General features: G+C 40.2%; 1 protein-coding gene across 1 annotated transcript in view; it reads left to right on the top strand.

Moving 5' to 3' along the window:
• Window positions 1-11,958: 11,958 nt before the first annotated feature.
• Window positions 11,959-22,432, top strand: part of LOC149165112 (anaphase-promoting complex subunit 2-like) — a 93,250-nt gene continuing 82,776 nt past the window's right edge. The window contains exons 1-2 of the mRNA XM_089432245.1: window positions 11,959-12,680; window positions 22,273-22,365. Of these exons, the coding sequence (XP_089288371.1) occupies window positions 12,459-12,680; window positions 22,273-22,365 (315 nt within the window). The 5' untranslated portion in view covers window positions 11,959-12,458. The remainder of the gene's footprint in view (window positions 12,681-22,272; window positions 22,366-22,432) is intronic.

The following is a 22,432-nucleotide window of genomic DNA, read 5'->3' on the forward strand; positions in this document are numbered from 1 at the left end:
GCAAAAGGGAAATGTTTTGCTCATGAAGAGGGACATACTGGGAGTTTCTTCATGATAGGAAAACACATGAGGGTCACTGTAGAGGTCCCCCAGGATAGTGGAACGGGGAGTACAAGGACAGTGACAAAATGTTGTGTAACAGTTCCTCAGATAGAACACCAAAGGACACCACTCACAAACAGATCACAGATCAATACACCAGTATTCTTGACGTGGTTAAAACCCTCAAAGAGGGAAACAGTCCATGATCTAAGCCAATGTGGCCACTTCAAGCAATTTATTAATGTAAAAGAAAGAAAATTTACATAAGCTTCTCTCATGAATGGTCACCTTACAAATGACTGTCCATTCTCTTTAAATAGAGATCATGGACCAATTGAGTGTTAAGCCACGGATCAAGTGTCGGTAATACCAAGGAGAGAATGAACTGTCAGATCACCTCATGTCTAGAACATATCATGATCGTCAGATTGTAAGTTACAAAAGTACATAGTAAAGAAACACACTTTACCTAACTCTACACTAACCCAAGTTATACTTAACTATTTCCTATGTATCGAAATATCCTAACATCCCCCCTTAAGAACAACTTGGGATAAGATTGAAGGATGTAAAAATATGACACAATAGGAGAAGGAAAGAGGCATTAGAGCCTACCCCCCCTAGTGAAAACTTCTTGAACTCCAACCATAAATTGAAATTTAGTAAATTTCGCCTCTGTGAGAGCCTTTGTAAAGATATTTGCAACTTGATCATTGGTTGAACAATATTGCACTTCAAGGACATGGTCATGAATGAGCTTTTTGATGAAGTGCATGTGTATTTCAATGTGTTCCCTGTGCTCATGTTGGACTGGATCTTTGCCTAGTTGAATGGCACTTTGATTATCACACCAAAGTGTAGTCAGATGTTGCTGCTAAAAGCCAAACTTTGACAGGATCTGTCAAAGCCACAGGGCTTCCTTACTAGCTTCTATGGCACCGCGATACTCTTCTTCTGTTGAAGAAAGAGAAATGGCACTTTGTTTCTTGCAAGCCCATGTAATAGGTCCTGAACCAAGAGTGAAGACATAATCTACAGTAGAATTTCGATCTTCAGGGTCACCAGCCCAATCCAAACCAGTGAAACCAACCAATAGAGGAGATGCTTTTGCACTGTAATGAATCTCAAACTGAATTGTACCTCGAACATAACAAAGTATTCACTTAGATGCTTTCCAATGACTTTCATGTGGGTTTTGCATAAACTGAGCAATAAGGCCAACAACAAAGGAAAGGTCTGGATGGGTATGGGTCAAATACAAAAGTTTTCCTACAAGTTGACGGTATAAGGTAGCAGCAACTTCAGTGGAAGTACAAGTGACTGAAATTTTGGCTCCAAACTGAAAGGGTGAAGGGGTTGGCTTACAATCTTCCATGTGAAGGTCTGTAGTTTGATCCTGCGTGAAGGCACCATAGGTTCTAAGGCCTTCTTCCTTCTCCTATTGTGTCATATTTGTACATCCTTCAATCCTATCCCAAGTTTTTCTTAAGGGGGGATGTTTGGATATTCCGACACATAGGAAATAGTTAAGTATAACTTGGTCTAGTGTAGAGTTAGGTAAAGTGTGTTTCTTTTACATTAATAAATTTCCTGAAGTGGCCGCGTTGGATCAGGCTGTGGATTGTTTCCCTCTTTGAGGGTTTTAACCACGTCAAGAATACTGGTGTATTGATCTGTGATCTGTTTGTGAGCGGTGTCCTTTGGTGTTCTATCTGAGGAACTTACCCTGTAAATTCCTACATGGTATCAGAGCTATTTGAGGGCTGCATCCATTAGTGATCCAAATCCGAAGCCGGTACAACTGCATCTGACTGGCGTTTCCTAGATCTATTGTTTCTAACCGCTTTCGTGGCGAGAGAACTGCTCTATTGTGTTAGGAGCATCTATTCTAGTAAGGAACCCCTTTTGTTTCACGTGAAAAGGTTTCTGGTAGCCCTAGCTACGTCATTTTTAAGATCTGGAGGTATACAGTCTTTATTTGCAGTTTTAGTTATTTATCTCTCTAGTTATTTCGGTTTATTTATCTCTCCGTTTTTTATTACCGGATCTATATTTTTCATTTCTGCGTATGCTCTTTGCCCCACGACTCTGTGTGATCTGGGAAAATCAAAAACAGAAAGGAAGGATTTTTCTCATGCATATGCCCTTTTCCGCTGCGCCTTAGTGTGATCTTGGAAAATCAGAAACATTGAGGAAAATATTTAGTTTTTGACGAGAGCTAACTTCAAGTCGTAAGGTTTGGTTTTTTGCATGTCCATTTTGGGTTGTGTGGTTTTTTGTTTTGTAGGCAAAACGAGTTTTCTCAAGTAAGTACGCACCCCAAAGCTTCAGTGACTAACATTTTAAACTAGCTCACTTGGTCCAAAGTTACTTTATGAGAATAGAGGTCTTGGGTTCAAGTCTTTCTTTTTGTTGAGTTACTTTTTCAAAAAACACATGTAACTTATGTTTTAAAGATACTTTATGTAAAATTGTTCTCACCATTATAAAAAGTGACTCACTTATAATACCAATGTCTCTTTATATTTTATTTAAGTTACAATTTAGTGGGTAGTTCATAAAGTACCATTGTAAAAGTGATTTTCATTTATTTATAAAAGTGGGTCACACACACACACACACATATATATATATATATTTTAAAGTGACCTAATTAGATTAAGTTTGGAAAGAGGGGATTTCTTTTTAAAATATAATATTATCATTCACTTCCGCACATTCACGTATTTCGTTGACATCTTCAACAACTTTCCTTCAAAAAGCCATAACTTCTTCATCCGGAAGCTGTTTTCAAAGCCATTTTTTTTTATCGGCCTAATATTTCGAGATCTTTCCATTGGAACAGTTAGTTTCAACATCTACAACTTTAGTTTATGTTAAAATGGAAATTCCATGCCAAGTTATTATTGACAGCACCAACTACTTCCAATGGGTGTCCTACATGGAGGATTTACTTAGAAGTAAAGGTCTTTATAGAATAGCCTCAGGCCAAGAGTCTAAACCTAAAGATGAAGATAAACAAGCCAAATGGGAAAATAGGCAAGATCAAGCACGTGGGTTGATAGGGATGTTTATTTCTCCAGACCTTAGATTCCATATCGTAGAACTTGATACCCTTGATGAAGCAATGAAACAACTCAATAAAGTTTTTGGAATTAAAAATGAAATTAGAGCCTATCAACTCGAAAATGAGTTGCTTACGTTGGACCCCAATAATTTTTCTTCCATTGAATATTTTTTTTCTAAGTTCAAGACCCTTAGACTTCTCTTCGAAGCTGTTAAGGTTAATAAAGAAGATGGTGGCCTCATTTATTCCATTCTTCCAAAGTTGGTTCCAGCCTACTCTGTGTTTGTTTCCACCTTCCATTCTACTAGAGAAGCCTTTATTTCTCAAGGACAAGACTACGAGTCTCCTTCTTTTGATGCCTTTTGTGATTCTTTAATAAGAGAACAAGAAAAACTCTTACATCTTGGTCTTCTTAATCTTAGAAACTCTTTTAAGAAAGCCTTAGTCGCTGAGCAACAACCAAGTTCAAAAAATCCTAAGAAGTAGCATCCTAAAAAGAATGGTCCTAAACCAACCAAGGGTCCTAAGCACTTTCAGTCTCAAAATGAAAAATCAATTCAACAAAATGATAAGGCAAATAAAAACAAAGGGAAAAAGATTGATAGACATTGAACTTTTGTAATCAATATGGTCGCTTAGAATCCAAATGCTTTAAGAAGATGGAAGCCTTGGAAGCAGCAATGAAGAAGCATAACATCCATTTGGAGCACTCTTCAACTTCAACTTCATCTTCAGGAATAACACTTTTTGCATGTGGTTGTCAAGCATCTCGGTCTGGTTATGCACTAAATGTATCTTCTTCTTCTCATTCTCATGAGTGGCTCATTGATTCTGGAGCTTCTTATCACATGGCTAAAAACAAAGCCATGTTTTCTTCTTTAAATGATTGTAACACCAAAAATATATATGTTGGTGATGATAGATCTCTTAGTGTTGTAGGGTCTGGAACTATTCATCTAGACAATGGTCAATTTAATGATGTATTGTGTTCCAACCTTATCGTGCAACCTTCTATTTGTATATCAGATAACTCATTTAGGTGAAGGTAAAACCGTTGAATTTTCACCTCACTATGTTGTAATTAAGGACCTAAGAGATCTTAGACAGATTTTAGCTATTGGAATTGTTGATGATTCTACAAGGTTGTATAAGTTTAACAACTTTGCATCATCAACTCTTCCCTCGATCTTTGTTGCTTATAATGATGAAGTGAGCAAACTTTGGCATGAGCGATTTGGTCACTTAAACTATCGCTCCCTTCAAAATCTATGTAAGGAAAATATGGTGACATGTCTTCTTATGGTATCTTGCAGAGATGGTGTTTGTTCCGGATGTGTACTCAGAAAACATCATTGGGATAGTTTTGAAAAACGTGCCTGTTAGCATGCCTCAACCCCTTTACAGCTTGTGCATAGTGATTTATGTGGTCCACTTCCAGTTGTTTCATTCTCTGGCTACAAGTATTTCTTAACTTTCATTGATGATTTCTCCAGACACACTTGGGTATACTTCTTAAAACTCAAGAGTGAAGTATTTAACATGTTCTTGACATCAATTTCTTAAGCTAAGATCTGATAATGGCGGAGAATATGTTAACAACAAATTCGTCAACTTTTGCACTGAGCATGGAATTCTAATGCAACATACTATTCCATATACTCCACAACAAAATGGTGTAGCTGAAAGGAAGAATCGCACCTTAAACAAAATGGCTAATTGTATGCTTCAATCTAAAGGACTTAGTCTTAATTTTTGGGCAACTTTTGCACTGAGCATGGAATTCAAATGCAACATACTATTCCATATACTCCACAACAAAATGGTGTAGCTGAAAGGAAGAATCGCACCTTAAACAAAATGGCTAATTGTATGCTTCAATCTAAAGGACTTAGTCTTAATTTTTGGGCAGAAGCAATTAACTGTGCAAATTACATAGTAAATCGCACTCCTACTAAGGTTTTAAAGAATATCACTCCAGAAGAAGCATGGAGCTCAATTAAACTAGATGTAAGTTACTTTCGTGTTTTTGGAAGTGAAGCATGGACCCATATTCCAGATGAGAAACATAAAGCCTTGGAACCTAAGAGTGAAATATGTATTTGTGTTGGATATTCTGAAGATGTAAAAGGATATAGACTTCTTCCACCTAAATCCAAAAATGTTATCTTTAGAAGAGATGTAAAGTTTGCTAAAAATATATCTGCTTACGAGCCTAGTTCAGCGGATGTGCCACCTCTCTCTATCCCTTACACTTCTGAAAATATTTAATCTTCAGATGATGACAATCCTCCCCCACCTTCTCGGGATCCTACTTTAGCTCCTCAGCTTCCAAAATGGGTCCATGCTACTCGAGATGCAATAGGTGATCCTACAGATCAGTGTCGCACATGTTCTCAGTTTGATAGAGCCTCTTCTTTACTGGCTCAAGCTTCAACAAATTATGATCCTCACACCTTTGAAGAAGCTTCAGGCCATCCAAATTGGGACGCAAATATGAATGAAGAATATCGTTCATTATTGGAAAATGATACATGGGATCTTGTTCCTCTTCTAAAGGGACAAAAACTTGTTAGATGCAAATGGGTTTACAGAACCAAGTTTGGACCAGATGGAAAAGTTGATAAACATAAAGCTCGTCTTGTTGCTAAGGGTTTTTCACAAGTTGAAGGCATTGACTATACTGAAACCTTCTCCCTGTTGCTAAAATGAACTCTATCTGCCTTGTTCTTTCCCTTGCTGCCTCTTTCAAATGGGACGTCCATCAGATGGATGTTAAATTAGCCTTCTTGCATGGGGACTTGCATGAAGAAATCTATATGGAATAACCTCCTGGCTTTATACAAATAGACTCTAGCCTTGTATGTCGGCTTAATAAATCCCTTTATGGTCTCAAGCAAGTCCCACGGGCTTGGTATGCCAAAATGGATAGCTTTCTTTTAGATATTGGCTTTTCTAGGTGTCATTCTGACCTGTCAACACCAAGAAAGTGGGTAAGTCTCTTATCATTATTGTTCTTTATGTTGATGATCTTATCCTTACTGGTAGTGATCCCAACCTTATAAACCGTGTGAAGTCCAGCCTTAAAAATCAGTTTGAAATGAAAGAATTTGGACACTTGCATTATTTTCTTGGTTTTTAAGTCTTGCAATCCAATGAAGCTATTTCCCTTTTCCAGTCCAAGTATGCATGTGATCTTCTACGCCACTTTCACATGGAAGACTGTAAGCCAACCCCTTCTCCCTTTCAATCTGGAGCCAAACTTCCAGTCACTTGTACTTCCCCTAAAGTTGATGCTACCTTATAACGTTAGCTTGTAGGAAAACTTTTGTATCTAACCCATACTCGTCCTAACCTTTCCTTTGTTGTTGGCCTTATTGCTCGGTTTATGCAAAACCCACATGAAAGTCATTGGAAAGCAGTTAAGCGAATACTTCGTTATGTTGAAGGTACAGTTTAGTTTGGAATTCATTGCAATGCAAAAACATCTCCTCTATTAGTTGGTTTCATTGATTCGATTGGGTTGGTGACCCTGATGATCGGAAGTCTACTACAGGTTATGTCTTCACTCTTGGTTATGGACTTATTACATGGGCTTGCAAGAAACAAAGTGCCATTTCTCTTTCTTCAGCAGAAGCTGAGTATGGCGGCACTGTAGAAGCTAGTAAGGAAGCCCTGTGGCTTCATCAAAGCTTGTTAGAGTTTGGTTTTCAGCAGCAGCATCCGACCACACTTTACAAGGTAATGTGAGCACTGGTGCAGAGCATAGGCGATTCTTCAACTCGGAGAACGCTTTTTGTTGGGTTTTCAACCAAAAAAACTTACTTTCGCTCCGCCCTTAATGACTTGACTTAAAGCCAAGTGATATGAGAGAACCCCAACACAAACCTACTGTAGAAATTGGCAAGACCCAAAAAGCTGCGGAGCTCTGTTAGAGTGGTTGGGGCTGGCCAATCCTGAACGACTTGTATCTTGGATGGGTCCACATATACACCCTGCTCATCAATGATGTATCCTAGATATTGAACCTGGGTCAGGCCAAAGGTGCATTTCTCCAAGTTAGCACACAACTTGTGTTGTCGCAGGGTTTGAAGAACCTGTGGAATATGGTGGAGGTGCTCTTCCCAACTCTGGCTAAAGATTAAGATGTCATCTAAATACACCACCACGAATGCATTGGTGAAGGGTTGCAAGCTATTGTCAATGAGTCTCATGAAGGTTGCAGGGGCGTTTGTCAATCTGAACGGCATGACCAACCATTCGAAAAGGCCCCCCTTGGATTTGAAGGCAGTCTTCCACACATCAGAGGGTTCGATAAGCACTTGGTGATAACCTGACTTCAAGTCAATCTTGCTGAAACATTTGGCCTCTTTGAGCTGGTCCAGAAGGTCATCAATCTGCGGGATTGGATAACTGTTCCGGACAATGATCTTGTTCAGCGCCCGATAGTCAATACAGAGCCTCCAGGTCCCATCCTTCTTTTGTACCAATACAATCGGGCTCCCACAAGGTGATGAGCTTAGCCTGATGTGCCCTTTCTGCAATAGTTCCTGAATCTGCCTCTTGATCTCATCGTTCTCTAGAACAGAGCATCGATAGATCGATCCATTGGGCAGTGGCGCGCCCGGGGTCAGATCGATGGAGTGCTTGACCTGACAATGCAGAGGTACCCCTATGGGTGAGGTGAAAATATCCCTGTACTCCTCCACGACCTTGTCCATTTGTTGTTGTTGTGTAGAGGAGCCCTGCCTGGAAGTCGTGGCCACAACCTTCTTCTTTCCCTGGGGGCAAATCATAAGGAAAACAAATTTCCTGGTATGGGAAATGATCTTACTGCATTGCTTTGCAGTGATCAAAGAGATGGCGGTAGGCGGGGCTACCTTTGGTATCTTGTACAACATATTAGCCAAAGTAATAATCACAGAGTGAGGTGTATACTCATATACAACATGTCGCTTCCACAAGTATGGTTGTCCTAATAATACATCACAAACTTCAAGAGGATCAACATCACACAATACCTCATCCGTGAAGGGCTTGATGCTAGTGGGAAGGCGACATTGTTGGCTGACGTGAAGATCTCGTCTTTGGTGAAGCCACCCGATGGTGTACAACTGTGGATGTGCAATAGTCTTTAGGCCCAACCACTTCATGACCTCTACTGAAATGAGCTTCTTTTGGCTCCCGATGTCGACATTGTACTGCAGTGAAGAACCCTTCACCCACATCTGTGAGTGGAAGAGGTGTTCCCCCTCCTTTGAATCTTCAGGCTCAATCTTCTAGATCTTGGTGGTGGCCACGGTGGCACTAGGCTTTGCATCAATGATCTGCTTTCCTTTGTCAATTCCCTTATCGAGTTCTGATTCAAAGTCGGAACCTGTGTCTGATTCCGAAGCCTTCAGCTCGGCCACCAGTGACTGCTTGGCTCGACACTCACTTGCATTGTGAGTGGAGCTCTTATGGAACTCACACCATTTCCCATGTCTTTCTTTGTCCTCGTGGTGTTGTTCTTTGCTTATGGCTTCGGCGGGCTGTCCTGGGTAGCCCCGCCTTGGCTTGGTCCTTTGTTCTGTGGTTTGGGGGTGCCTTTTACTTGCTTTGGATTTGTAAATCCAAAGTTCCGCTTCTTTTATTTAAACTTATGCTCAATCTTGACAACGTATCGATACGCGGTGCCGAGCGAGGAAATGTCCAGGAACTCCACCTCGTCCTGGATGAACTTGTGTAGACAACTGCGTACTTGAGCACCAAATTCCGCTCAATGTCCTTGATACCCAACATCGTGCGAAGGGTATGAAAAATATTTGTGAACTCTGGCACATCTTGGTCCCTTCCCTGCCATAGCATGGTCCACTTTATGTATTTGTCTTCATAGCTCCCGACAGGGTAATATTGTTCCTTGATGGCGTCTTAGAAAGAATTCCAAGTGGGTGCAACTGAAAAAATGAGGGTTCACTCTCGTCCTTTTGTTCACCAAAGGTTTCCCACCAGTCCTTGACATGTGGGGCAGCTTTGAGAAGTGAAAAAGTAATATTTTCCCAATTGGAAAAGTCATGAACTGAAAAATATCCTTCCAACAGATTTAACCATTTATCTACGACATCTGCATCTTTCAGGCCTTCGAATATGGGAATAGCGAAGTTAACTTGTACCTTAAAAGCACTAGCGCCTCCAAAGTGGATGATGGATGAAGATGCATCGCCTATGGGTAGCTGTCGAAGGATATAGGCAAAGTTATCCATCATCGTGTCCCTCTGTCACTTGAGGGCTTCCTCGAGCAACATTTTGAAAGGATCTCCTGCCCCCTCATCTTTATTTTCTTCCATCATGGGAGGTCATCGAGTTTTGCGATGCTGATCTTGCAATGGTTCAACCAGATCAAGCCCTAACACCTTATACCCTGACCTTGTTGGGGACATGCAAAGAAAAACATAGAAAGAGCAGACCTCTTTGATACCACTGATCCGATCTTAAACAAGAACACAACAACTTACAAATATAATCATAAACACAAAGATGCAGTGGAAAAACACTTCGTTTCATTAATAAAAAAATTCTGAACTATGCTTACAAACAAAATGGAAATAAGACAACTCAGGCAATGGTAGCTTATCTCTGAGAAGAGATGTGGCGCTGCATGCCTCTGAACTATGTTACAATGAGGCTCAAGGGTCTATTTATTATTGGAAAACATGAGAAAACCCTAAACAACTAAAACCCTAACCCCAGGAGATGTAACACCAAGAGTTTGTGGCCTCGTTGGGGTTAGTTGGACAACCAACTTCCAAGGGTCGTAACTTGGCAATATTATCTCCATTTGGCGCGTACGATACCTTGTTGGAAAGGTCTCTCCGAGTAATATAGCTTTCGCCGCAAGCCCCTACCTATGGCTATTAACCTGCTGCGGACCCCAAAAAAATGCCGTTTAGGGGGTCAAAACTGCTCCGGAAGTTCAGGACCCAAAAAACTGCTAAAAATAGTAAATGCTGAAATGAATAAGGAAACATATGAAACTGATTGGGGGGTCTAGGTGGAATAGGCGGGTGGCCACCAATATCCACCTCAATCACAAGGAGTGATTTCTTCATCCGTTTTATGACTAGAGGTAGAACCTTCCACCTCCTACTTGACCTTCTTAGAAAACTTGTTATGATAGGTTGCTGCAAGAGGCTTGGTTGTGGGCTCCTTCTGCTTAGTCCGAGACAACCCCACAATAGGCTGCATTGAGTCTTTGCAATGTCACATGTGACCCCTCTAAGCCCCCTTACCAACCTCCTTCCCCGCGTTCACATCATCTTCCGTCATCATCCATGCTCCCTACTCGTATATGTTTCCATTTAAGCCAAATTGTAGCTCTTACCAAAGCAAAGCTCAAACCCACTATACATAATAATAGAATTGAAGTTGCCAACTAACTATAACTCCCACCAAACAAGATCACGAGCCAAATATGGTCTCTGTAAGCCACCAATGGGACATTCTTAGAACACCATATAACGGGTAACATGGGTTACCTTGCTCCCTATATATTGATAGTCGAATCCAAAAGTCCAAGTTTTATTTCCTCTTATCAAACATCATGCAACTAAACTCAAAATTGCAACTTCATCACTGCATAAGGAGCATATTTATGCTCAAGTCTAGCTATCATAATTGTGCCTAAGGTGAGGGGTTTGAGCCATGATGACTCATGCATGTCCATCAATAATTCCTCCACTATACCTTCCACATGCTCCACAATGCATTTGTGAATAGTGATGCCAATGGTCCTCTCACCCCATTTGGGGACACTTTTGTTCGATAACCAAAATTCAACTATTTTCACTAAAATTTTAATTAATTTATGTCATAAATAAATTATTTTATTTATAATTAACTTAAAAAAAATCTCTACATAATCTCATTTTAATAATTACCACTTCTTCTTCTTTTTTTTTTTTTTTTTCCATCTTTTAATCAATCCAATAATTTTTTAATTATAACTATTTATATCATTAACCATTATATATATGTATATATATATTTTAAATCTTTCAATAAACCAATTTTTTTTAAATCTTTCAACAAATGGACTAATAAATAGGTAATCCCCAAATCTTTTTGAGAATAAGAGTTGGCTAGAGTTGAAATGTAACATTAAGTAAAATACTTCATCCCCAAATCTTTTTGAAAATGAGAGTCCAGAGTTAGATGTAACATTAAGTAAATCCCAACTCATTTTAAGCTTGCCACCAAACTTAAAAATCACTACTCTCAGAAGAATGCTTTAAATAGTTAAATGTATTATTATTGTTTTAAAATTTAAATAGTTAAATGTATTATTATTTTCAGGCTTTGTGATCCATAATGAATAAAGGAAAATTTTTTGGTAAAAATTATATAAGAGAAATTTTTGGCCGACACATTTGAAACCAACAAGTGTGGTTCATCATCAGGACTAGATGAAGAGGCAAACCATGTGTCAAACTTGTTCGTTCGAAACAAATTGGCCAAAAATTTATCTCATATGATTTCTACCGAAAAACTTTACTTAATATATTATTATTGTTTTAAATTTTAAATAATTTAATCAATATATTTGTAATATTATTTCAAATTACTGAAATATGTCTTAAAATTGTTTTTGGTTAGCCCCTTTTTTTTTTTTTTTTTTTTAATAAGTTAACGCCAAAAAAAAAGGCCTACCTCTTACCGAACACTTGCGGGGTAATTTGGTTTTCCTTTAGCAAAATAAACCTCCATTTGCGGATAACCACTAATTACTGTGCCCAGTCTTAGTTCCCACTGGTTAAAAAAATCACTACCCAATAACATCGATCAACGTGCCTTCAAACTTAGTTATTGGTAAGCAAGGCTAGATGCCCCTATCGCCAATGAAAAGGGCGCAATTTGAAGTCGACATGGTGGGGCACCGCAGACGTGAAACAACTGGTCCCGGGGAATAATGGAGTGTTGATTCTGGTTTATTCGAGTCAGAACTTATTTATCCAACAAGGTATTACTCATGGATTTACTTCTACTTCTCTCTACTCTGAGAAGTCCGGTTCGACGGTTGGTTTGAAAATGAGTGGGAAGTATAGTAGATTTTCACTGTAATCCAGGGTTATGTGATGCGAGCAGTCCGAGGTAAACAGCGCGCAGGGTTTATTGGAATAGCTTGCGACAATGTCCAAGCTCGATTGAGTTTGACTGTGGCTGTCTTTCGAACAAAGATACGAAGAACATATTTGTGATATCATTTGAACTATATAACGAGAAATGACATTGATATCCAATTAGAATTCATTGGCCTGAAGCATTGAATTTCTGAATACAGACTGGAATTGATCAGGGCTTGGGATTGGTTATAAGTATGGCAGTGGACATGGACATATCTGGGCCTTTGGAATCGATGGATATCAGTCGCATTGGCGAGGTGGTCCAGAAATGGCAGACTTTCTGCGAGGCCACAGATAATATTGTTGAGTTTGAAGACATTAGTCCTTTTGAAGGTGATTTTGTTGGATCTGTTAATGGGCTGTTGGAGTATGGATTAGGGTCTCTTGTAGTTGATTACTTTCTCCAAGCTCTCGAGGTAAGTTTGATTAGTCATTCCTTTAGTTAATGTTAAATTGCATTGTTTTTCATTAGTTTCAAGGAATTTATGAAAGCTTTATGAGGACAACAATGGACCAGTGGCAATATGTTGGTCCTTTAGGGGTATGAGCTGCTTTTACTTCCAGAAACTCAGAAACAAACCACATGCTTTTAATTTTCATACACTCTTACGGGGTAGTGATGGAGTGTCTCAAATCACCGAGATCACAAAGAACAAAAATGTGAGTGAGTGAACCTCTATGATAAACAAAAATCGGAAGCTGTTGGTCAGGACCTTCCAAGCTACGGTGAGAACATGGGTGCTGCGTAATAAGCTAGGAGTTTCACCAACTCAAATTGAAATTATATATTGCGAATGTCTACGAAGAGAAAACAACACCTCTTACGGGGATAGAAAACAACAGGATTTTAATTTTCATCCACTCATACGGGGTGGTGATGAAGGGAGTGTCTCAGGTCACCGAGATCACAATGAACAAAATTGTGAGCGAGTGAACTTCTATGATAAAAGAAAATCATAAGCTGCTGGTGAGGACCTTCCAAGCCAGGGTGAGAACATGGGTGCTGTGTAATAAGCTAGGAGTTTCACCAACTCAAATTCAAATTATATATTGTGAATATTTAGGGAGAGAAAACAACTCCACTCCAAACTGAATGCCCTAGATCTGCTTAATACAATGCCATAGATCTCTTAACACGCAGAAGTACTGGAGAGGGCATGCTAATGTCAACTTGTGTGTGTTGGTTAGAGCAATTGGCAGCTAGGATGGCTTTGTACCCGTGTGACACGGGGTCGATTTCGACCTCTATCATTATAACCTCTAGGTGCACTGTATACCCTAGCATGGCACATGGGCTAGGCAAGGTTTAAACCAATGATGTTGGGAGAGTGCCTTAACAGTACACTCTATTGCCAACTGATAAAACTTTAGGTGCATATTTTTTATTTCTTTCCTTTTATGTTAAATTTATGTTATGTTTTATGCTTAGAGCAGTTTATTTGTTTTTCTTATTATTAACCATAGATTAGCAATCACATGTACATAAAGTAAAGTGCAGATAGAACATTTAAACGATCAACGAAAAACAAGCCAAGACAAGAGACACAAGATGTGGCGGCTAGCCAGGGACAAACCCCAATATGGGGAAACCCTTTGATCAAATCTTTTTTTATCTTCAATAATTCAGCAGAGAGAAATAGTACAAAGATCTGATTTATTTCAGCAGCAGCAAACCCTAGATCAGCCCTAAACTAGGGCAGTCAATATCTGTCAAATTGGAGGTCAGATCACCTTGATTCCGGTGCCAAAAATTGCGGCCTTCCAAGGAGAATTAGCCACACCAAACTCGCAGTCAAAGAGGAGTCCACGCTGGTCAACGCTGGTCAAAGTTCCTTTCTATAGCTTCAGCCCTAGAAATCTGCGTCCACCCTTTCCACACATGTGAGAGAGAGAGCCTTACTGCGCAGGAGAGAGAAGAGACTCTTTTCTGTGCAGGAGAGAGAGAGATATGTGATGAGAAGTGAAGTGTGCAAATGAGGAGAACGCTCCTTGTATTTATATGCAAAACGTTGGGGTTGAATAGACATGACTGTTGGGTTTTTGAGCCTACATAAGTTGCTGGCCGACCTTGGCAATTTGTCAATAATCAAAATAAATTCATATCTTCATAAATACTCGTCGGAATCGGATGATATTTAGATCAATCCTACACTTCTCGACGAGAGGAATCTAGGAAAAATTTCAGCATCCATAAATAAGGTGACCCACATGAAGTTTGGCCCTAGTTGCCAATTTTAACACTCCCTCTCAACTAGGGAGAACTTCATCTGCAATCTGTCGGACCATCACTGTTGTCCATCCATCAAATGCACTGTCCTATATGGCTTGATCCTACTTGCTTTGCTATGCTTTGCTCGAATTATGAAGAAGAAGAAATGATCGAGGATGTATCATACCATCCTCCACTAACTCGAAGTCAGTCTCAGAGTGTGTACCAATCTCATTGGTCCCAGACCAATATCATTGATCCCAGATCAATGAAGGTCATCCTAGCATAGGGAGTATAGTAGATACAATGATGCGTCCGTCGATAGAACTACTATGGTCCCTATCCTCATTTCCCTGCTTATTGATCAGATGAGAGGTACTTCCCATGAGTCCCAGATTGTATGGGTAGAATGCCTCGACAGGAGAACTAATCATCTTGTCTAGTGGATGCCACTGAGAACTAATCATCCTGGCCTACAGGAGAATGAATCATCCTGTTCCACAATCGCCATGGAGAACGAATCATCCTGGCCCACAGGAGAACTAATCATCCTGTTCCATAGTCACCATGGAGAACGAATCATCTTGGTCCACAGGAGAAGTAATCATCCTGTTCCATAGTCACCACGGGGTGTCACAGGGGAAGGTTGAACCTTTTACCCTGTACAAAGTGCACCAACAGGGGATGGTGAGTCACCCTGTGGTCATATGTTGCTCCAAGAAGTACCCCGCGCCCCCCTGGAGCTCCTAGAGCTCAGTACATCATACTTGACCCTCATCAGAGGGTCTCTGAACGACACCAAGTCGTTCTCGGAAAGTCAGGAATTTGACCTTTCCTAGGGGCTTTGTTAGAATGTCGACGACTTGTTCATCTGTACCGATATGTTGGAGCCTTATTGCTCCTCGTTGCACCATATCTCGAATATAGTGGTACGTGATATCGATATGCTTGGAGCGATCATGAAATACGGGATTTTTTGATAAACGGATCCCGCTCTGGTTGTCACATAGAATCACGGTGGTATCCTATGTAAATCCAAACAGCTCACTAAAGAGCTTTCACAACTAGAGTGCCTTACAGGAGGCCATGCTAGTAGCAATGTATTCTGCCTCGGCGGTGCTCAAAGCCACCGACTTCTGCTTCTTGCTCATCCAGGATATTGAGGCAGATCCCAAAGAGAAACAACACCCAAAGGTGCTCTTTCGGTCCTCCACATTGCCTGCCCAATCAGCATCAGTATACCCAAGTAGTCTCACATTTCTGGTAGTGTATCTTAATCCATGAGTGATTGTGCCATGAAGATATCTCAACAGATTCTTGGCACCAATCCAATGTGAGTGGCGAGGCTCAACCATGTGTTGACTCAAAGTGTTGACTGCAAAGCATATATCTGGACGAGAGTTCACCAAGAACATTAATGCTCCGACGAGCTGTCGATACTCGATAGCATTTCGAAAAACAGGTCCGGTAGCACTACCACTTAACTTTTAAAAGTTAAGCTCCATCGAGGTAGTTACAGGCTTGTAGTCCACCATGCCGAATCTTTCCAGTATCTTCACCACATACTTTCCTTGGGATAGGAAAATCTCCCCTAGTTTCTGCCAGACTTCGAGTCCCAGGAAATAGTGCATGAGTCTTAGATCTTTCATCTCGAATTCAGAAGCCAACTCCCTCTTACATTTGTGAATGAGAGGGTCTGCACTTGTTAGAAAGAGGTCGTCAACATAAAGCACCAGTATGAGAGGCTTGTCATCTATAACCTTAAAGTAAAGGTTAGGGTCGGCTTCACTTCTAGTGAATCCCAGCTTCATCAAATAGCTATCGATTCTCTCATACCATGCTCGGGGTGCTTGCTTTAGCCCATAGAGGGCCTTTTTCAACATGCACACATGAGATTCTCGATCATAAATTTCAAATCCTTCGGGTTGCTCCACATAGACCTCCTCTTTGATCGAACCATGTAAGAATGCAGTCTTGACATCCATCTGATGTAGGTTCCATCCTTGCGAAGCAGCAAGGGCTATGATCGAGTGGATGGTGGTATATCAGGCAACAGGTGCAAATATCTCGTCATAGTCTATACCTTCCTTCTGGGAGAAGCCACGAGCGACAAAATGAGCCTTATACTTTTCCATACTTCCATCAGCTGCATGCTTTATCTTGTAAAGCCATTTTGAAGTGACAATTGTCTTGTCCTGGGGTCTGGGGACCACATCCCAGACATCGTTCTTCATAATAGACTCGTATTCTTTGGTCATAACATCCTTCCATACTTGATGCTTGACAGCATCTGTGAGTGATGAAGGCTCATTTTGGATGATCGTGCTCATGATGGTCAGGTATCCCTGATACTTATTTGGCTTCTTACTTTCACGGAAGGTTCCTCGGGGAGCTGTGTGTCCTTCAGCATCATCAAGTGTCCCCCTAAGCCATGAAGGCCTCTTCCTTGAAGAGGAAGGCTCAGGCGGTGGAGGATCAATAGGATCCAAGGGTTCTTCCACATCGGGCATTGTCTCATCTTCTTTTTCTTTTGGTTCCCTGGTGTCAGCTTCTTGAGAACTCTTCAAAGCAGGAAGATTGTCCACCTTGCTAAGGGCCATATCTTCATCAAAGGTGACATCATGACTAATCTCGACTTCCCTTTGACCAACTACATAAATTCTATATCCCTTAGTATTTTCACTATAACCCACAAAGATTCCTTTCTTTCCAGATGCACCCAATTTATTCCTTTTCTCTTTCGGCACATGAAAATATACAGGGCTTCTAAAGATTCTAAAATGAGATATGTTAGGTTTATTACCGGTGAACATTTCTTGAGGAGTTTTGGAACCCAATGCTTGACGAGGGCATTGGTTTTGTACATATACAATGGTGTTTGCAGCTTCGGCCCATAGAAACTTCGAAAGTCTTTGATCATGGAGCATAGCACGAACAACTTCCACAATCGTACGGTTCTTCCTTTTTGCCACACCATTCTGCTCAGGAGTATATGGTGTAGTAGTCTCCCTCTTAATGCTAGCCTCTTTGCAAAAGCCATGAAACTCATTGGATTCATATTCAGTCCCATTATTACTTTTCGGTTTGATTCTCAATCAAGGCTTTGAAGTGTCGAAACCAGGGGAACACTTCATCCTTCTTTTTCAAGAAATATATCCAAGTCTTGCGAGAATAATCATTTGTAAAGGTGAGGTAATATAAATATCCTCCCAAAGAGTTTATAGGCATCATACCGGATATGTCTGAGTGAACCAACTACAATGTATCAGAGGTCTTGCTTTGGCTTGAGGGGAATGGTCCCCTTTTGAGCTTTCCTTCGGCACATCTTGGACATACACCTTCTTGCTCTAATCTGAACTCGGGCATCCCGGTCACCATTTTTCTTACATTAGGTAGAGCTTTATAATGAAGGTGAGCAAACCTTCGATGCCATAGTTCAGACTGAAGAGATGTGTCACAAGACATGACACCCAACGGACTTCCTCCGACTTGATATAATGAATCAATTCGAAACCCAAGAGTAAAAGCATCTTTATAGTTCTTTTTCCATACACGTACCTTGCCATCGCTGAAAGCCACCTTGTAGCCTTTGTCTTCCATTGCCGAAATGGACACCAGGTTCTTTTTGAGATCAGGTACATATAATACATCTTGTAAGTGGATGGTATTACCCTGATTCAATTGAAGAGTGACATTCCCTATGCCTTTCGCAGGATATTTTGAATTGTCTCCAAGAACAATTTCCAGGTTGGTTTCTTTCTCTACCAGATTATAGAGAGCTTCTTTGTAACCAGTGAAGTGCCTTGAGGCACCACTATCAATAAGCCAATTTCCCAGCGAGTCCGGGGGAGCAGTGGTAGATAGAGCAACTGGTAGATAATATTCATCTTGCTTATTGTCAACAATGTTAGATTCATACCTAGAATTTCTTGCCTTCTTGAATAGTTGTCCTCTTCCTTGATTTCCAACACTTCTTTTACCTCGACCATTTGTCCTGCCATTTCTTTGATTGCCTTGAGAGGGATTTTGATCATCATCCTGGTGTGAGTTCCTTTTATCAAGACACTCCCTTGCATAATGACCTGGTTTATTGCAATGGTAACATCGTCATTTTCTTCCACCCTTTGGTCCAGCTTTTCCTTTGGATTTAGCCTCGGAATTGTTTCTTCTTTTAGCATGATAAGAAGAAGCAGCGGGATGACATTTAAGTGTGGGCATTTCTTGTTCTTCCATCCTTGCTTCTTCTTGAATGCATCTTGCCATTAATTCCTCAAATCCAAGAATTACATTATTGTTGAGAAGAGTAGTCCTGAATATATACTATTCAGATGGTAGTCCTCCAAGAGTTGTGAGTGCCATTTCTCTGTCAGGAATTACTTCCCCAATAGATAGGAGATCGTTCTTGATCTCGGTGATCCTTAAGAAATATGCTTGCATATTTTCATCTTTGCCCTTCTTAATTTCCTTCAGCTTATTTCTAAGAAATAGGACTTGATTTGCATCATTAACTTTAAATAAACTCACCAGTCTATCGTAGATTTCCTTGGAGGTGTTCAGCTTAGAAACATAGGCCACCAAGCGCTTGTTGATAGAGTCCCGGATGATCTTCTTTGCTTTGACTTCTCCCTTGGTCCATTTGTTGCTGGCAGCAGCGGATGCATTTGATGGAGGCTCAACAACTCCGCCTCTCACATGGTCTAACACTTCTTGTTTTCCTAATGTTAGATCTAGAGACATCTTCCATCTGTGGTAGTCAGACTTCTCACGGAGTTTGTCTTCAGCAGGGAAGTGTGTTGAGGACCCCATAGTTTCTTTTAGATAGCCTTGTCAACCTTCTCTTCGGTGATTGCTCTTGCTTGGGCTTTGTCTTCACCTCAGCTCCGATACCATGTTAAATTATGATATGTTCTATGCTTAGAGCAATTTACTTGTTTTTCTTATTATTAACCACAAATTAGCAATCACATGTACATAAAGTAAATTGCAGATAGAACATTTAAACTATCAACAGAAAACAAGCCAAGACAAGAGACACAAGATGTGGCGGCTAGCCAGGGACAAACCCCAATATGGGGAAACCCTTTGATCAAATCTTCTTTTATCTTCAATAATTCAGCAGAGAGAAATAGTACAAAGATCTGATTTATTTCAGCAGCAGCAAACCCTAGATCAGCCCTAAACTAGGGTAGTCAATATCTGTCAAACTGGAGGTCAGATCACCTTGATTCTGATGCCAAAAATTGCGGCCTTCCAAGGAGAATCAGCCACACCAAACTCGTAGTCAAAGAGGAGTCCACGCTGGTCAAAGTTCCTTTCTGCAGCTTCAGCCCTAGAAATCTGCATCCTTCTTTTCCACACGTGTGAGAGAGAGAGCCTTACTGCGCAGGAGAGAGAAGAGACTCTTTTCTGCGTAGGAGAGAGAGAGATATGTGATGAGAAGTGAAGTGTGCAAATGAGGAGAATGCTTCTTGTATTTATATGCAAAACGTTGGGGTTGAATAGACATGACTGTTGGGCTTTTGAGCCTACGTAAGTTGCTGGCCGACCTTGACAATTTGTTCATAATCAAAATAAATTCATATCTTCATGAATACTTGTCGGAATCGGATGATCTTTAGATCAATCCTACACCTCTCGACGAGAGGAATCTAGGAAAAATATCAGCATCCATAAATAAGGTGACCCACATGAAGTTTGGCCCTAGTTGCCAATTTTAACATTTTATTTTTGGCAAGTGATACTTTAGAAGATTTTGGATTATTTTCACAGAATCTGTTGAAACAAACTGTCCAGTGAAATATCCACGATAGTTTAGGGATCATGGCTGCCCACAAACTCACATAGGGTACTTGGAAAGGTCAAATTTACTTTTGGCTAAGATGCCATGACAACAGAGTTAGTGTTCCACCAAAGTTCCCCAAGACATGTACCTGGCCTAGGGGCTAGGTGGGGAGTGGGTGGACCTCCTCTAGATTAGAACCCTGGTGGGAGTATATCAACCCATCATCCTCACCATTGAACTGACATCCCATAGGCATGAACTTTATGTGACAATACAATATATCAGGTGTCTCCGCTATGGACATAGTAGTTTTATTTTCACCTCGTTTATGATTTGGAATGCCTGTTCCAAACCATAAGGGCTTATGTTCCTGAATCAGCGAAGTCATCCCATGGAGTTCGAGTTATATTAAAAAAATTATAACCAAACTCAAGGAGCACAGAATAAGACTCTGGAACTTGTAAACTAACTGATTACTTCTGATATTTGAATGGAATGAAGAAAGCTACAAGAAATTAGCTGGAAATTGAAGCTAGTCAAAGTTGGTCCTCGACAATAGTAAATACAGTACAAATCATTGACATTGATTAAAATTTTCTGTAATTGATCAGTTCATGGAATTCTTTTGAGCTTGTCACGTAAATGGCCCATGCTTATTCTTCCAAGGGTGCATTACTACTCATTGTGACGTTCTTATAAATTTCACATCTTGTGCAATGGAGGATTATGCAACTATCCTTAAGTGGGTTGATGTTGCTGATAGTAGAATACCTGTGATCCTAGTAAATTTGGTAATCGTGAAGCATATAACCATATAAGTGGTCCTATGCTTACTTGTCAAGGAATATTTGACTATTTATTATGTCATAGTTTATTCATAATTCAAGCATCAGTGCACTGGGCTATAAGAGAGCGTCAGGAACAGAGACGGAGCTGGTTGCCAGTGAGAGGTTTGGAGCCTCCCCAATTTGATAAATTTCTTCTTGTTCCTTTGGCCATTTCAGAGCTAGAGTGTCCAGAAGAACCCAGGTAGGGCAATGATGGATGGGAGTCTATAGTGGAGGATCCTGAGTCAGCAGCCAAAGAATGGGGGCCTCCTCTTGAGTACAAGACCCTCCTGATGTGGGTCAGGTTTCGGCACTGCTACATGATATGTTTGTTCGCTCTAGCCACTTTGCCCAAATTGTGTTTATTGCTTTTTTTTTTTTTTAATATGTTTTTTTTTAATAAATATTGTGTATAAATGGATTAATGAAGCATTTTTTCCAAAAAGAGTATCAATGTGACAGGAAATTCATCTAATGCTGTTTTAGATGGATTTCATTCAATGAACAAAATCAGTTGTGGTGGTCCACCTCAAGTGTCTAAGGATTAACATGGTCTTTTATGAAACCCAATGTAAATTAGGAATAGTGTATTGTGTCTGAATGGGTTATAGATAGAGAGCATTCAGGGAAGTTTGGAAAGACAGCGAAATATCAAGTGAGGGTAAACCTTATAGCAACTTGAAATATCTACAAGATATAGGCCAGTGAGGATACATTAGTCGAAAACCTATCGTGAAGCAAAATATCTCCTGGGTATAGTGTGAACTTTCTTTCTACAGCTTTGAAGGGTGGGCTATATGGTGCTTGAAAAAAGGTTCTGTTCAAAACTGAAACATTATCCTCTGAGGAGAACCATTGATAGCCGATTGTTTCTCTGATTTAAATATCTATCGGACACCTACATGCTCGGTATTAATGTGAGTATTGACTATTTGCTTTTTAGGTGTTTCTATTTCTTCTTTTGTGCGAGTCAACTATTCTCAATCTAGAGAGATAAGGGATGGAAAGAGTAGGAGCAACAAAGTTGAATTCAAATAAAAAGAGAGAAATGCGAAAAGAAATAGCAATTTACTCAATTTCAAACCCTTTAGGAGGGAGGTTTCTAATCAAAGTTACTTTCAGACCTCATGCTAAGATATTATTGAAACACTCAGTTTGACGTACACAACCTTCTCTTTTACTTATGGCAGGAAAGATGTAAGCAACATGTGTCCACATTTTGGAGGCATTTTGATGGGTATCTGAAGTTTGATGTTTCACTGGAGAGCTTTGAAGATAGAAAGGTACAGTCATGTGTTGCCTTATATTTGTTCTCATCTATGTTTTCTTTTATTTGTTCAGTTTTTGCTT

The sequence above is a fragment of the Pinus tabuliformis genome, chromosome 5_1 (genome assembly GCF_031772625.1).
Source record: "Pinus tabuliformis cultivar Carrire ecotype Pingquan chromosome 5_1, CPIR1, whole genome shotgun sequence".
Lineage (NCBI taxonomy): Eukaryota > Viridiplantae > Streptophyta > Pinopsida > Pinales > Pinaceae > Pinus > Pinus tabuliformis.